Genomic DNA, 14,381 nt, shown 5'->3' with positions numbered 1-14,381 from the left:
AATATATTTAGATATAGAGCACCAGGAGCACCAGGAGCAATATTTACAGAACACGAACACGGCCAAAAGCTCGCCATTATAATACATCCACTGTAAACACGACCGTGTGGTACCTTGGCCAGAAGCTGCTCAGGGCCACACCCCCACCATCTACCTTGACCTACCTCGAATTTTCTTAACATTGAAAAATAAACGTAAAAATGAGTTGGTGAAAAACTTAGTTATATTCAGAGGCAAAAAAAATCCACATACGTTATTTCAATGCATATTCAGTGCTTAGAATTCAATGGCTTTTTATTTTCAAAATCCAATGGCACAGATTTACTTAATTCGTTGTTCGATGATTAGTGTGAGTGCGCCCTTACCTCAGAGAGACCTTTTTGTGTCCACTAGATGGTAACTCCTTAAACAAAAATGGTGTAGCTCGACAATTTATTATTTACAAGAATCTAATGTTGTAAGATTTAAAATAGCTAAACAGGACACAAGATATGTCTGGCAACAACAAAGACAGGGGCAGCATACTAAGTAAAGTATTTATTAACTGACCTTGAAAGAACTGGCATACAAAAGCTAAATAAGTTATCACAGTTGTACATAGAAATACAACAATTTCACTTTCCTCAACATAGCACAAACAATTTATTTTCATACACAAATCAGCTGAAAATACAGAATCTTGGCATTTGTTCAGATTGTAGGATTGTTCAGATTGTAGGATCAAGATCTTTCACAACATTTCAAAGGTAGTGCAGTCAAATTATCTTGGAGCAGTTGGAGTTGAGTGGCAATGTTCACCCTCCAAATAGCCGATAATCTCATCTCAATCTGTCACACCAGTTGATGCCCGCAGCAGGGCTGTCTGCCAAGCCGCCGTCAGGGTGGAAGTGGCGGCAGGAGAAGACTGCATTACCTTCTTCACAGCCTTCTAGACAGCTTTTTCCCCTGTACCAATTTATTGAAAATCCTCGAATGTATGACATTTTTGTAGAAACCTGCTTAAATATTTCATTTGGTCTTGAAAGGTCCTGATTGTTTTAATGACAATTTGTCTGAATTTGATCGACTAAAAGGAACTTCTTTCAAAGACACAACGGAATTAAACTGCAGTCTCGATCTGGAAAGTTGTGCGTTACTTGTTCGAAGATACCCCCTACCTCTCTTTGCATGTGGACGTGTTTGATCAAATCTACATTACCACTACGTGAGTGAGGATGGCACGTCCACCAACTACAAAGACGGCTATTACCTGCAAAACCTACCTTTGTTATTCAAGCATCAGCATTGCGACCAGTAAATGAAACAATGATAGTTAATACAAACATACCAACAGAAGAATATATTTTGAAGGCAAATGTTACAGTGTGACACGTCCAGTGTGGTGCCAACTTGTGTTAAAGAGAAAGAAAGAGATCTACCTGGAACTGCAAGCCGTGCTGGTGTGATCAGTTACCATGGTGCTATACAAGTTGGGCAGCAGTGCTGAATGGATAATCGCCATTCAGTTCGGGGTGCATAAAAGTACTGGCTGACCAATTGCGAACTACTGCAGCTGCTGATGCCATCTCTCTAAGTAACAAAGTCGTCGCACCCACCCCAAACCAATCTGAATAAATGTATACATGTCGATTAAAGCGGACTACACCACCTCTTCTAATCCGACATAGATTCTGATCCGACCATAGAATTGTATTCCGATTGAGGCGTATGATTATTTTTTTATTCCGATTGAGCTGTTCTTCCACTTCTGTCCATTTAAACCCGGCGTGTGAGCAATTGTTATACTCACCAGCGGGGTGTGTATTAGAATACTATATTAGTAATTGTGTGATTGGTTTATTAGTTTAAACAAATCCACATCATACTCCGTACCAGAGGGTGGCGCTATAGAGCACTGTGTGACATTACAGATGGCATTAGAAGAACAAGGTATTTTGTTTTGGCTGCTGCTGTGATGTTTTTTTTCTTCAACCTATTACCGAACATTCACTAGTCGATTCTTTATTAGACCATGTAGCTTTTAAATGTAATTTTACGAAAAACAAAGAAGTTGTTTTCAAACACAACTCTCCCTGTGAAGTATTCTGTCACTTCGCCGTCTCTGCGGTGCTGAGGATCGTCCAGGACATTACATCATAGGTTAAGAGATTAGTGTTTACCAGCCAGAACTAAACTTAAACATCCTAAAACATTCCACGCTTACGTGTATTAGTCAGGACCAGTTCACACATTGTGCTATAATGGGGACGAGCAGGACGTACCTCAGCATAGGGTATGCTACGTTTGGTACGCTGGTGGGAATTTCGGCCTTTTTCGTCTGGAACATCGCGTATAAACAACCATGGACGGCGGCGATGGGAGGCTTGTCAGGTATGGTCACTCACTTACGTCTCATATCCAACACATTTTCCTTTTGATGTTCCTCATACCTTTTGGTCTAAACCCCGCCTTGCAGTAAATATGTATTTGATAGTCATCTGCATCATCTTCATCATTAAGCATTAGACCTAGATCTCTGTAAGTAAGCATCATCATTTAACAAGATATTAACTAATATACATAACAATAAATATACGTATGTAGTATGTATGATTATGTATATTACATCTACATGTTATTATGTATCATTGATTATGATCCTCAACACTAAATACGATGCAGACGCTCCTCCTTGAATCCCTGTCGCAACAACCCACGTATAGGATATAACACGATGGTTGGCATATACTGTTGATACATAACAACAAATTGAAGCGGTCATGTTTATTTCTGACACCAGGAGTCCTGGCCCTGTGGTCTCTTGTGACACACATCATGTATCTCCAAGACTACTGGCGCACCTGGCTCAAGGGGCTCAAGTTCTTCATCTTCGTCGGTGTTGTCTTCTGCCTGTTGGCCATCGTGGCATTCATCACTTTCCTGACCGTCGCCATCACGCAGAAGCAAAGTAATTCATAATGCATACTTTTTATAGCAATATAAGTACATCAAGGGGTATTAGCTTTTACATGCATAACAATGTTATTTATCACAATGTATCAAGATAAATTTGGATAACATTACTACTAATAAGTTGGACACCGACCATAACTGATACGGTTTGGACCAAGCTGTCCATCATGTTGACATGCGCTACAAGGGAAATAATGGAAAGAGTCACTCTGTCCTACAGCTCCAACTGACCCACAAAGCCTGTACCTGTCCTGCATCTGGAGCTTCATGACCCTCAAATGGGCCTTCCTGTTGGCCATGTACTCACACCGATACCGCCAGGAGTTTGCAGACATCAGCATCCTCAGCGACTTCTAGTCCACCAACCTCGTCAGACTCACTGGAGAATGCTTTTGATGGAGATTTGAACAGCATGAGCTGTTCAATGAGCTTCTGTTTCAAGGGGAGGAAATGCGTGTAGTGCTGGATTTAAAAAGAAGTCATGAGACTCTCTTCCACATGCATTTGTCCTACGTGCTTCATACACACAAACAGTGGTTTTACAACCTGTTCTCCCACTTGACGTGTGTGTGTGTGTGTGTGTGTGTGTGTGTGTGTGTGTGTGTGTGTGTGTGTGTGTGTGTGTGTGTGTGTGTGTGTGTGTGTGTGTGTGTGTGTGTGTGTGTGTGTGGCTGTTTATTTCTTTTTTTGAATGCCAGGCTCATTCTTTTAAAGGACTACATACCTATCGGAAGAGTAATTTTAACTGCAACTACCAATGGTGTATAATGTATTTTGTTGTACCACAACACCGAGTGCTAGAACGGAAACTACTCAAGCTTCATTTTATCAGACACTTTATACGTTAATGCTGCCCCCATTTCTTTGTCTGACGTCCCCAGCGTAACGTCTGGAAGTAACAATATTTCTCCCCTCGCCGCAAATATTCCGGTTTTTCTTCTTAACCAAGGTCACTTTGGATAAAAAAAGATATTTCCTGGTGAAGTCTACCGTTATACTCACCTTTTTTTAAATAGCTTTTCTGATGACAGTGAACATCTATGTAGTATGTAAGCCTGTCTGTCCATAGCCATAAAGATTTTGAGCCGAACAAAGACAGAAATTTTATTATACTGGGGTAGTCATTTAAGATGAGGAGTCATTGTTGGAAAACAAAGTTTGTTATTTATCTTTTGGTTGTAGTGCGGTCTGAGGCATTACATTCTTGGCTTCATGAAGCAGATCCTATCAATATAAGTAACACTTGACATAGTCATGTGTTAAAAGCTACCTTTTTTTTTAAAGCGGCTGCATAGAATGCCAATTTTCAAAGAACAGGGCCTGGGTCGTTTTACAGATCATTTCAGTTTTATGCCACTAGGTGGAGACTTCTCTTTGCTTGCTGAGTTAATTTGACGACTTTAACATTCCCCTTCGGAGAAAACATGGAATTTATTAGACAAATAATTGCACTTTAGATTTTGAATGATATTTCTGCTTGTCTACTTTGGCATTCGTATACAGACCCAAATGTGTCATTACCACTACACACTCTCATCATGTATTGCTTGCCTCTAGCTCAATACAATATTGGCATTTAATTGTTTGGATTTATTATGTTTGTGTTTGTCAAATTGAACATGTATTTGTAAGTTATTGTTTATAACCCAAGACTTTTATTATGTTTTGTCCTAAGCATATAAGCCCATTACTGTTATTTTTAAGGAAGTTGGTATGAGATTAAAAATCCCTTAATCATAAACATATTCTGATTGTGTTTTTAGTCATTTGCCCTAGTGGGAAAATTACTGTTGCAACAGGAGTATATATATATTTAATAATAATAATAATAAATGAAATTTATATAGCGCTTAATATGGTACTCTAAGACGCTTAGACAGCATGGCTTATTTGACAGCAATTGGTGTAACTTCATAGTAAGCTCCACCCAGAAGGTTTTGAAGGTCATGGATTTCGAGATGTTTAATCAACGCCGGCGCCGCCTTCTGAATATCTTAGGTCTGCCTCATGCTACTGGAACTCCTCCCGTGATAAGGTACAGCATTGCTTTCTGAATATCTTAGGTCTGCCTCATGCTACTGGAACTCCTCCCATGATAAGGTACAGCATTGCTTTCTGAATATCTTAGGTCTGCCTCATGCTACTGGAACTCCTCCCGTGATAAGGTACAGCATCGCTTTTCAATACTAATGCAGTTTAACTCATGGGGTCTATTCACAACATAATCTGCTGTGATAATACTCGGGTGGTCAGCTTTTCATATCTTCATAACAAGACATATTAATGACAAATAATTGCACGTCAATAGCTGTAATTACTGCTTGTATGCAACTTGCCCTTAAGATTTCCTAGATCCCTTTGTGTTTTTTTTTTTTACCACTTAACTCTTTAATTCATCCAAATATATGTAATTCATTTATTTCAACTTTGTTAAATGACATGGCATTTGCATCTAGATTGTTAACATTTTCCCTTAACAGTAATGCTTTCTCCTAAAGTCTATTGTTTGAGCTAAACAAGGCTGGTCATAGATGAGATAGAAGGCTTGGTGGCGTAGTTGTGCCAGATCAACCAGATCAAATACAGAGCCCTCCACTGACCTGCTGGCCCAAGGTTAGCTCAGGGTTAGATAAGGTGTCCACTAAAAGCAATGCACTCATGGAGCCTAGTTGAAGGTCACATGTAACAATTAGGGTCAAATGTTTTAGCAATACGTACATACCAACATATGTTCCTCCTAGGTGCCACAGCCATGGAGCAGGACAGGTCCCGTTATGTGGTTGATCGGCCCACCTATAACATTGCCGATTTCGATAGAGATTTTGACAAAAAGGATCGGCAGTTCCCAGTGGGAGAGAAAGTGAAGAAACTCTTCAGGTATAAGATCCTTTACATGGATGCATACAAAAATTACCTGGATAATATGTGACTTGCATTAAGAAAAATTAAACCTGCACTGTGACAGAATGTCATTGGTGGAAGGAAAGAGTAACGTAGTTCAAGTTAAAAGATGGTCCCCTGAATGGGGTTTTGAGCAGAGTGTTCCTCTGTGTCAGGTGCTCTGGGGCCCGGCTGAAGGCCCTGCTGTACAGACACCTGCCCGTGCTGAGCTGGCTGCCCCGCTACAAGGTCAAGGAGAACCTGCTCGTGGACGTCGTCAGTGGGGTCAGCGCTGGTACTATACAAGTGCCCCAAGGTCTGTCTCTGTCTCTCTCTCTGTCTCTGTCACTCTCTCTGTCTGTCTCTGTCACTCGCTCAGCCTGCCTCTGTCTCTCTCTGTCTCTCTTTGACCGTCTCTGTCTGTCACTCTTTCTCTGTCTGTCTCTGCCTCTCTCTTTGACTGTCCCTGTCTCTCTCTCTGCCTGTCTCTGTCTCTCACAGTCTGTCTCTGACTATCTCTCTGTCTGTCATTCTCTATCTCTGTGTCTCTGTCTCTGTCACTCTCTCTCTCTGTCTCTGACTGTCTCTCTGTCGGTCACTCTCTATCTCTGTCTGTCTCTGTCTCTCTCTCTGACTGTCCCTGTCTCTCTCTCTGTCTGTCACTCTCTATCTCTGTCACTCTTTCTGTCTGTCTCTGTCACTCTGTCTGTGTCCCTCTCTAGAAAACCACTATTAGGTTAATGTGATCAGTACAAAAATGTTCTAGCACGTAGTCTTTCTAGTCTGGTTTTACGATTCTAGACTCTTGTCCTAGACTCTCTATCTTCAAATAAAGTGATAACATTAACACTAGCCTTCTCTCGCGTGGTTTCTGGGAGCTTCTATAGCCAAAAACAATATTTCCCAATAACGTGGCTGCAAACGGACAGATGAACGTGGCTGCAAACGGACAGTTGAATCTAAATGTTTTTTACGCATTGTATTTGACAGATGAACTATCATATTGTCTCCTTTCCTCAGGCATGGCATTTGCTCTCCTGGCTAGCCTTCCTCCGGTAAATGGCCTCTACTCCTCCTTCTTCCCCCTCATCCCGTATTTCTTCATGGGCACGGTCCACCAGATGGTCCCAGGTAAATCTGGGAGATTTATGTGCACTCCTCTTGATTTTTAGGACCAGTGATTAGTTTCCCGGGGCCCCTGGGCTGCCCTGCTTCAACGAGCCCACACTCTGCCCTTAGTCTTCCCAATGGGCTGCTTCAAGGCGACGGTAAAACAGATCATCATCAGGGCCATGTGTCCAGGTACCTTCGCTGTGCTCAGCATCATGGTGGGAATGGTGTGTCTGCGGCTGGCCCCGGAGTCAGACTTCAGTCATTTCAACGCCACACTCAACGCCAGCGTCGTGGACACGGCCAGGATGAACGACGTCCGGCTGGGAATATCTGGAACACTCGCCTGCCTCACAGCTATCATACAGGTAATGCAATCAGTTCTGCTTTTGCTGCCTGAAAGACCTCAATCGGCCTCTATTATGTATATAGATCTATAGATCTATAGAAAAAAGCAGTTCAGTAATTCATCACGTTGTCGTCACCTTAACGTCACATTGTCGTAGCGCTGACGTCACGTTGGCGTCACTTTACGCTTTCGCCGTCGCTTTGGCATCACATCGAGATCGCACTGACTGAAAGATGTCATTACAGCTCATTGCCGATAAACTGTTGTAGCGTTGCTGTGCATTGTGTCGTCGCCCCTGTGTCGTGTGTAGATGGGCCTAGGCCTCATGCAGTTTGGCTTCGTGGCCATCTACCTCTCGGAGTCCTTCATCAGAGGCTTCATGACGGCTGCAGGACTGCAGATCCTCATCTCAGTTCTCAAGTACATCTTTCAGATAAAGGTGCCGCCCTACAGCGGACCCCTGGCTGTAGTGTATGTAAGTGATGTCTGGAGGTTAGTGACCTGAGCTGTCTTCAGCTGAAGACCACGGTATAGTCTCTATATTTTGTAATGAACCTACCCTGTTCCTCACTGCGCTCCCCTAGACTCTTATAGACATCTTGCGCCGCCTTCACCACACCAACATCGCCTCGCTGCTCTTCGCCCTGATCAGCAGTGTGGTCCTCATCGTGTCCAAGGAGCTGGGGGCACGCTACCGCCACAAGCTGCCGTTCCCCATCCCCATGGAGATCCTCATAGTACGAAGCAGCCCTCACTATGCTTGTTTTTCCTATGAATTGCACTTTTGCATCTACACTTTGCATTGTTTTTGGATCTTTCTTTAACGATGGGTCTTTGTGCGTTTCTGCTTACATAGGTGGTGGTGGCCACGGCCTTATCCGGGCCTTTGGACCTGCCAGAGAAATATTCCATGGACGTAGTGGGGGAGATTCCTCTGGGGTAACAAATGGCCTCTTCAGCCTCAGCCCGTATGCAGGCCTGATTCAGTGATGTTATCATGTCTGTATCACTGCCGCAAACCGTAACCACTCCTGGCATGTGTCTCCTAGCTTTCCTGCACCCATCCTGCCAGCAGTGTGTGAATGGGAGGACATGTTGAGCACTGCCTTCTCCCTGGCTATAGTAGGATATGTTATCAACCTGGCCATGGGCAGGACCCTGGCCGCCAAGCACGGCTACGATGTGGACCCCAATCAGGTGCAGAATCAACCACAACTGCTTGGCCTCTACCATGTCTTCAATTTATAATTTGACCCTTTTATCAAATACTGAGTACTATATCAGTTCACAAGCTGTTTTAATATTCATTCAAGATGACATGACATGATAAGTGTATCCTGCTATAGATTGCTAATATCAGTTCATCATGTTGTAGCTTCATCTTGCTATCGTTATGCGTGTTACCCCACAGGAAATGTTGGCTCTAGGATGCAGTAATTTCTTCGGGTCGTTCTTCAAGATCCACGTCATCTGCTGTGCCCTCTCGGTGACCCTCGCCGTGGACAACGCCGGGGGGACCTCGCAGGTGGGGAGGGGGCCCTGAGCTGCCCCACGAAACACATACAACCTGCAAAAGCAATCTAGGTCCCACTAATACCTGCCACATACCCCTCTGCCTCTTCCATCCCATAGTTTGCCAGCCTGTGCGTGATGCTGGTGGTGATGATCACCATGCAAGCCCTGGGCGTGTACCTGAAACCCCTGCCTAAAGTATGTGGGCGCAGAGCTGCATTATGGGAAATATTGAATTAAGCAGCCACCACAAACATTTCAGCTGTGTAATATGTGGTACTGCGTCGCTCTCCGTTTTTTGCAGTCGGTGCTCGGAGCGCTGATTGCGGTCAACTTGAAGAACACCCTGCTGCAGCTCTCTGACCCCTATTACCTGTGGCAGAAGAGCAGATTGGATTGCGTAAGCCTTGGCCATGCATCACAATGCCGCACGCTGTCATGCAAAGTCGTTCCATTGTTTTTCCCGGTGCTGATGTGATTATTTTTTCTTGTATCCAGTGTGTGTGGGTCGTGTCGTTCCTGGCTACGTTCTTCCTCAGTCTGCCGTATGGGGTCGCCATTGGAGTGGGCTTCTCCATACTGGTGGTTATATTCAAAACACAGTTGTAAGTGGGAGGCATGGGGCTTCATCATTAGCACTCTAATTGCATGTAATTTCTATTTTAACGCAAACTTTTCCTCTCATAGTCGAAATGGTTCAGCAATCGACCAAATTAAGGATACGGATATCTACAAAAATCCTAAAGTGTACAGTAAGGTACTCAGCATGCACACACACACACACACACACACACACACACACACACACACACACACACACACACACACACACACACACACACACACACACACACACACACACACACACACACACAAATACACACACACATATAATCACATACAAACAAACACACACAAGCACCCCCGACACACACACACACATGCAGCCCACATACTTGCACAAGCATGTACACATTATTTTTGCAACATAACGTGCAAGTTACTGTATGTTCTCCTAAAATATGGTTCATTCCTGGACAGGTGGCTTCTGTGAAGGGTGTGAAAATAGTAAACTACTGCTCTCCACTTTACTTTGCAAATGCGGAAATCTTTAGACAGAAGGTCATCAAAAAGGTACTGTGAATGAATGGCCTTGTTTCACCGCCAATCACGGTCAACCCTGTTTGCATGCCTGCATTGTCGCTGTGTGTGTGTGTGTGTGCGTGTATGGGTGCATGTGTGCTTGTGTTTACCTACAAGTGTTTGCTTGTAGACCAATCTGGACCCTGGCAAGCTTATCCTGGCCAGGAGGAAGTTTGTGAAGAAACAGCAGAAGGAGAAGGAGAAGGAGGATAAGAAGGACAAGGAGTCGCGACGCAGGAAGCCCAGTAGTCTGGTCACCATGAAGACACAGGTGGGGCTCGCTCGGCGTTGAAGCGACCTGCAAGTGATAGAATACCGACCTACGCTACGGTATAGTGAGGCACAGGAGCCTCCAGCCATTGAAACTTTGTGCCGTGCATTTCTGAAATATAATTGAATCTGAAAGTGTTGTGCGCATAGTCTCTAACCTGCCATCACTTTCCATTTCATGTGCAATATTTATATTGTTTATATTCCCTGAAATCATTTGACACCCTGAGCGGTGAATCCGAGGGTATTGCGTACATCCCTTATTGATGAGCGCCCCTCTCTTTTCATCTATTCCTGCCGCTCCTCCCCAAGACAATCTCACAGCTTGAGCTGCAGAACGACTTCGACCCCAAAACTGATTCCCCCACCACCAGCTATGTCAACTTCCACTTCAGTGACGGTGGGTTGGAGGACCAGATGCCCGGTAGCGGGCCCCCCGACAGCCCCTCGGCCCTGGACTCCCAGCCCATGCCCTTCCACACCCTGGTCCTGGACCTGGCCGGCGTCTGCTTTGTGGACCTCAACGGGGTGAAAGTGCTCACCAAGGTTAGCTCCGTGTGTGTGATCAGCATAAGATCCCAGACGGGAACTATGGGTATGACGTGTATGTGGTTCAGCCTGTGGTGGGGTGGTTATAGAATTGGCGGGGACTTGTTGGGTAATGTTTTGACCAGAGGCGGACAGAGTACACAGCTTCCTTACTTGAGTAAAAGTACAGATACCCCTTGCTAAATTTTACTCAAGTACAAGTAAAAGTACTACAGTCAGATGTCTACTTAAGTAAAAGTACTGAAGTACTTGTTTTTAAAAGTACTTGAGTATCAAGAGTACAAGAGTATGTTTTCTAAATATTGCATTACTACTGCCACAGTGCTTACATTTATGTCTAGAAACGTCCTACATGGAGTTATGACAAATGTTAACACCTTGGAGAATGTAAAAGGAATTTAAAGTAAAATCAAGTAATTTTCATCTTTTTACCATGGCAATAGCACAATAGTATACAGTATAACAGTATACTCAAGAACATAAAAACAATTGCTCAGCTAACATAAATATGCAATATCAGAAAAGAAAATTCAGCTAACAATTCTATGTATGTGTGAGTTTCTCCGTTTTTTTATCAATCAAATCAACAATCGTCTCTCATCTAATTCTGACCATGGAGTTGGCTTTGGCGGAAAGCGAAGGTGATTGCTGATAGGCTGAAGGCTGTCCTAATCAGTTTGAGAGGGAATCACGTTTGAGAGGGAAACAACAAATTGAGGGTTTCCCTGATTTTTCTTTTCTCCTTTTATTTTTCAGAAGGAGTAACGGGTACTCACGGTTATGGATAGAAATGTAACGGAGTAAAGAGTACAATATTTGCCTCTCAAATGTACTTGAGTAAAGTCATGAGTACTCCCAAAAAATGATACTCGAGTAAAGTACAGATCCCTCAAAATTGTACTTAAGTACTGTACTCAAGTAAATGTACTCCGTTACTGTCCGGCTCTGGTTTTGACCAATCCAATCCTCCTCCCCACCCAAAAATCGCCATTTTGTTTTTGATTTTCTTCACCTCCAACCAGATGAACTCCTGCTATGAGATGCTGGGGATTAAACTGCTCCTGGCCAACGTTCAAGGTAAAACAATCAGATCTATTATTTGTGGTTAAATGACTATCTAGTAACATGGCCAACAGCCGAGGTCAGGACAGCCATGCGTGACGTCGGTGTGCCGCGGGTTTGCAGCCCAGGTGTACGAGGAGCTGAAGGTGGGCGGGGTGTTTGACGGCCAGGGGGGGATACCTCGGACTCACCTCTTCCTCTCGGTCCACGACGCCGTGCTCCACGCTCAGCACACATCCGCCGGAAACACCGCAGGACTATCCCAGGCAGGCTCCGTTTGCTACTCATGTTACGACCGTCCTTTCAAAGACATGGGCTGCATTTGATCTGTCTGCACACTGTTACGGTCATTATTCCTTGCATAGTGAACGCTGTATAGTACACTATTAAGAATAGTGCGCTATATCGTTAAATCCATCAGCGAGACACGTATTGTCTCATAAATCAGCAGACATGTTTTTGCAACCCACTGACAGCTTATTTGCATAAAGAACAAATATGTGCTGGACAATCTCCAATGGATGACAAAGCAATCAGCAGTGCATCATGGGATATGTTGAGGAAATAAGTGCGTCAGTTGTACACCTATTTAAGGCGCACCTATTTAATTGAGTACTATATAAGCCCTATATGAGGAACCAGATTTATACTCTCACACTACAAAATGGTGACAATCTAAATAGTGGACTATCAAGGCAAAAGTGGACCAATTCTAACACAGCCAATGTCTGAAACATGGCCTTCTTACCACCGATCTGTTGCTGGAGTACTGGAATGCATGTCAGACTGTATGCATTTCAACATGTTGTTCTCCGGGTGCAGGAAGAGAGGGAGAGGCGAGAACTGGCCTTCAATACGGACGATCAGAGGGACCTGGAACAGGTACGTTGTCATTCTCTGTGATCTGATATCAAACGCTGATGTGGGGTTCCTGCTGAGGCATACTGACACAACAGATGCAGTACGCTATATCTAAAAAACGAATTTGTTTCTCCACAGGAAATGTTTTGAGCATGTGCCGCATGAAGGAATCTTCCGTTGTCTTGTAATTGTAATAAAATGTCTTACATATGCTGTAGTTCTAAACTTGTGTGTTCTTACTCCACAACAATTTGCAACAGGTCATACACAGTTGTATATTTTGTGGTTGTAAGCAGTACTTCCTTCCCCTGATGGAGCAATAGAGAAAATCCAAATCCCAAACAACAGTATATTGACTCATAATCCGGTGCCTGGAGCAATAAGGCAAATATGACCCACCGCTTTATTAACTACTCAGTGAACTTGCTGACCGAGCGGATAAACACACACACATTAACACATGCACATAGAGAGAGAGAGAGAGAGAGGGAGAGAGAGAGAGAGAGAGAGAGAGAGAGAGAGAGAGAGAGAGAGAGAGAGAGAGAGAGAGAGAGAGAGAGAGAGAGAGAGAGCGCTCCTGTAATTAACTGAGAAGTGCACTGGGCCACAGCTGTGGGATGATGCTAGACTAGCAGTCTGTTGGCCGTTCCCTGGTGAGGAGACAATGTCTCGGGGAAGGGAGGAAGGCATAAAGAGCGTGGCATCAGCAACTTTACATACAGTTGCTCTGCTCTGCTGCAGCCCCTCAGTTTTTACAGCACAAATATATATCCTCATGAAGAGCTTGGAGACCGTTGCTTTTGCTTTCCACCTCAAACTTCATAAAGAATAAAGCCACACAAAGAATCTGATGATCATCCATTACCACAGATCCCACTTTATGATATATTGTGTTTGTATATATATATATATATATATATATATATATATATATATTCAGGTCTGGGTTAGATGGAGCAGGTCTGGGTTAGAATGAAGCAGGTGTCAAGCCTCAGTAGCTGGCAGGTGAAACCATTGGTATGCCGCGGAGGACGCATGAATGCATTTATGAAGCCATTAACAACTTCTTCCAAAGATATTCTGGCCTGCACCTGGTTCACTGCTCTCCACCTCTTTTTTTTCTCTTCCTTCCCCGAAAGCAAATTGGCACCACAAGTGATTACAAGGCTTAGACAGCAATCAGCTTTCATTTGGAAGGCCTTGCCTCTCTGTGATCTACATCTCCCTCCCTCTCCCTCTCCCCCCCCCCTCCCTCTTGTTTCTCCCTCACTCGCCCGCCACCTGGGGCCTGCCATGAGGGGAGCTGTCTGCGCCGTGTCACTTGACATGGGCTTGGGTTGTCCTTGTGCAATCAGGGTTCGGGGTGGGTGCTCTCGTGAGAAATTAAATGAAGATCCTGCCGCGGAGTCTAGGCAGTGCCACTCTAATCTGTTTTCACTTGTTTTGACTTCCAAACCGGCGGTTTGTTGATTTTGGTGCCGGTCGCTCTTGTGAGCTTCAGATGGCCGTGGAAGCTCTTTAGACTTCATTCATTTAGCCTTCCAGTTGTTGGAGCAATCATCCCTTAATTGGGATGCCAGTCAAAGAAAAACAAAGACCATAAACACGCATGGACTTCAAAATGAGGGGACGTTTTTGGACGTATATATATATATATATATATATATATATATATATATATATATATATATAT

At 43.9% G+C, this 14,381-nt stretch overlaps 2 protein-coding genes across 5 annotated transcripts; both read left to right on the top strand.

The window, feature by feature from the left end:
* The first annotated feature begins 1,873 nt into the window (after positions 1–1,873).
* slc48a1a (solute carrier family 48 member 1a) lies at positions 1,874–4,693 on the top strand. Its single transcript, XM_030360250.1, has 3 exons — positions 1,874–2,370; positions 2,780–2,947; positions 3,173–4,693. The coding sequence occupies exons 1-3, from the start codon at positions 2,241–2,243 to the stop codon at positions 3,307–3,309; spliced, it is 435 nt and encodes a 144-aa protein (XP_030216110.1). The 5' UTR covers positions 1,874–2,240; the 3' UTR covers positions 3,310–4,693.
* Positions 4,694–4,851: 158 nt separating this feature from the next.
* On the top strand, positions 4,852–12,901 carry LOC115546606 (solute carrier family 26 member 9-like). 4 transcript variants are annotated; one of them, XM_030360227.1, is made up of 21 exons: positions 4,852–5,117; positions 5,694–5,829; positions 6,009–6,148; positions 6,853–6,963; positions 7,135–7,310; positions 7,602–7,766; positions 7,876–8,028; positions 8,148–8,230; positions 8,341–8,488; positions 8,703–8,816; positions 8,924–9,001; positions 9,108–9,203; positions 9,302–9,408; positions 9,491–9,560; positions 9,845–9,937; positions 10,077–10,217; positions 10,529–10,762; positions 11,788–11,842; positions 11,951–12,093; positions 12,650–12,709; positions 12,827–12,901. In XM_030360227.1, the coding sequence occupies exons 2-21, from the start codon at positions 5,705–5,707 to the stop codon at positions 12,836–12,838; spliced, it is 2,304 nt and encodes a 767-aa protein (XP_030216087.1). In that variant the 5' UTR covers positions 4,852–5,117; positions 5,694–5,704; the 3' UTR covers positions 12,839–12,901. The 4 variants fall into 4 exon arrangements, with proteins under 4 accessions (XP_030216087.1, XP_030216080.1, XP_030216073.1 ...); XM_030360220.1 differs by having other exon boundaries at positions 4,852–5,829; positions 10,541–10,762; XM_030360213.1 differs by having other exon boundaries at positions 4,852–5,829.
* Positions 12,902–14,381: the final 1,480 nt, after the last annotated feature.

The sequence above is a fragment of the Gadus morhua genome, chromosome 1 (assembly GCF_902167405.1).
Source record: "Gadus morhua chromosome 1, gadMor3.0, whole genome shotgun sequence".
Taxonomy (NCBI): Eukaryota; Metazoa; Chordata; class Actinopteri; order Gadiformes; family Gadidae; genus Gadus; species Gadus morhua.
This window is presented reverse-complemented; position numbering and strand designations above follow the sequence as displayed.

Coding starts and splice junctions, on each gene's coding strand:
- slc48a1a (XM_030360250.1), top strand. CDS start 2,241: ATGGGGACGAGCAGGACGTACCTCAGCATAGGGTATGCTACGTTTGGT. Junction 2,371..2,779: donor GGCGATGGGAGGCTTGTCAG/GTATGGTCACTC, acceptor TTCTGACACCAG/GAGTCCTGGCCCTGTGGTCT. Junction 2,948..3,172: donor CGCCATCACGCAGAAGCAAA/GTAATTCATAAT, acceptor TCTGTCCTACAG/CTCCAACTGACCCACAAAGC.
- LOC115546606 (XM_030360213.1), top strand. CDS start 5,681: ATGTTCCTCCTAGGTGCCACAGCCATGGAGCAGGACAGGTCCCGTTAT. Junction 5,830..6,008: donor AAAGTGAAGAAACTCTTCAG/GTATAAGATCCT, acceptor CCTCTGTGTCAG/GTGCTCTGGGGCCCGGCTGA. Junction 9,409..9,490: donor GTTATATTCAAAACACAGTT/GTAAGTGGGAGG, acceptor TTCCTCTCATAG/TCGAAATGGTTCAGCAATCG.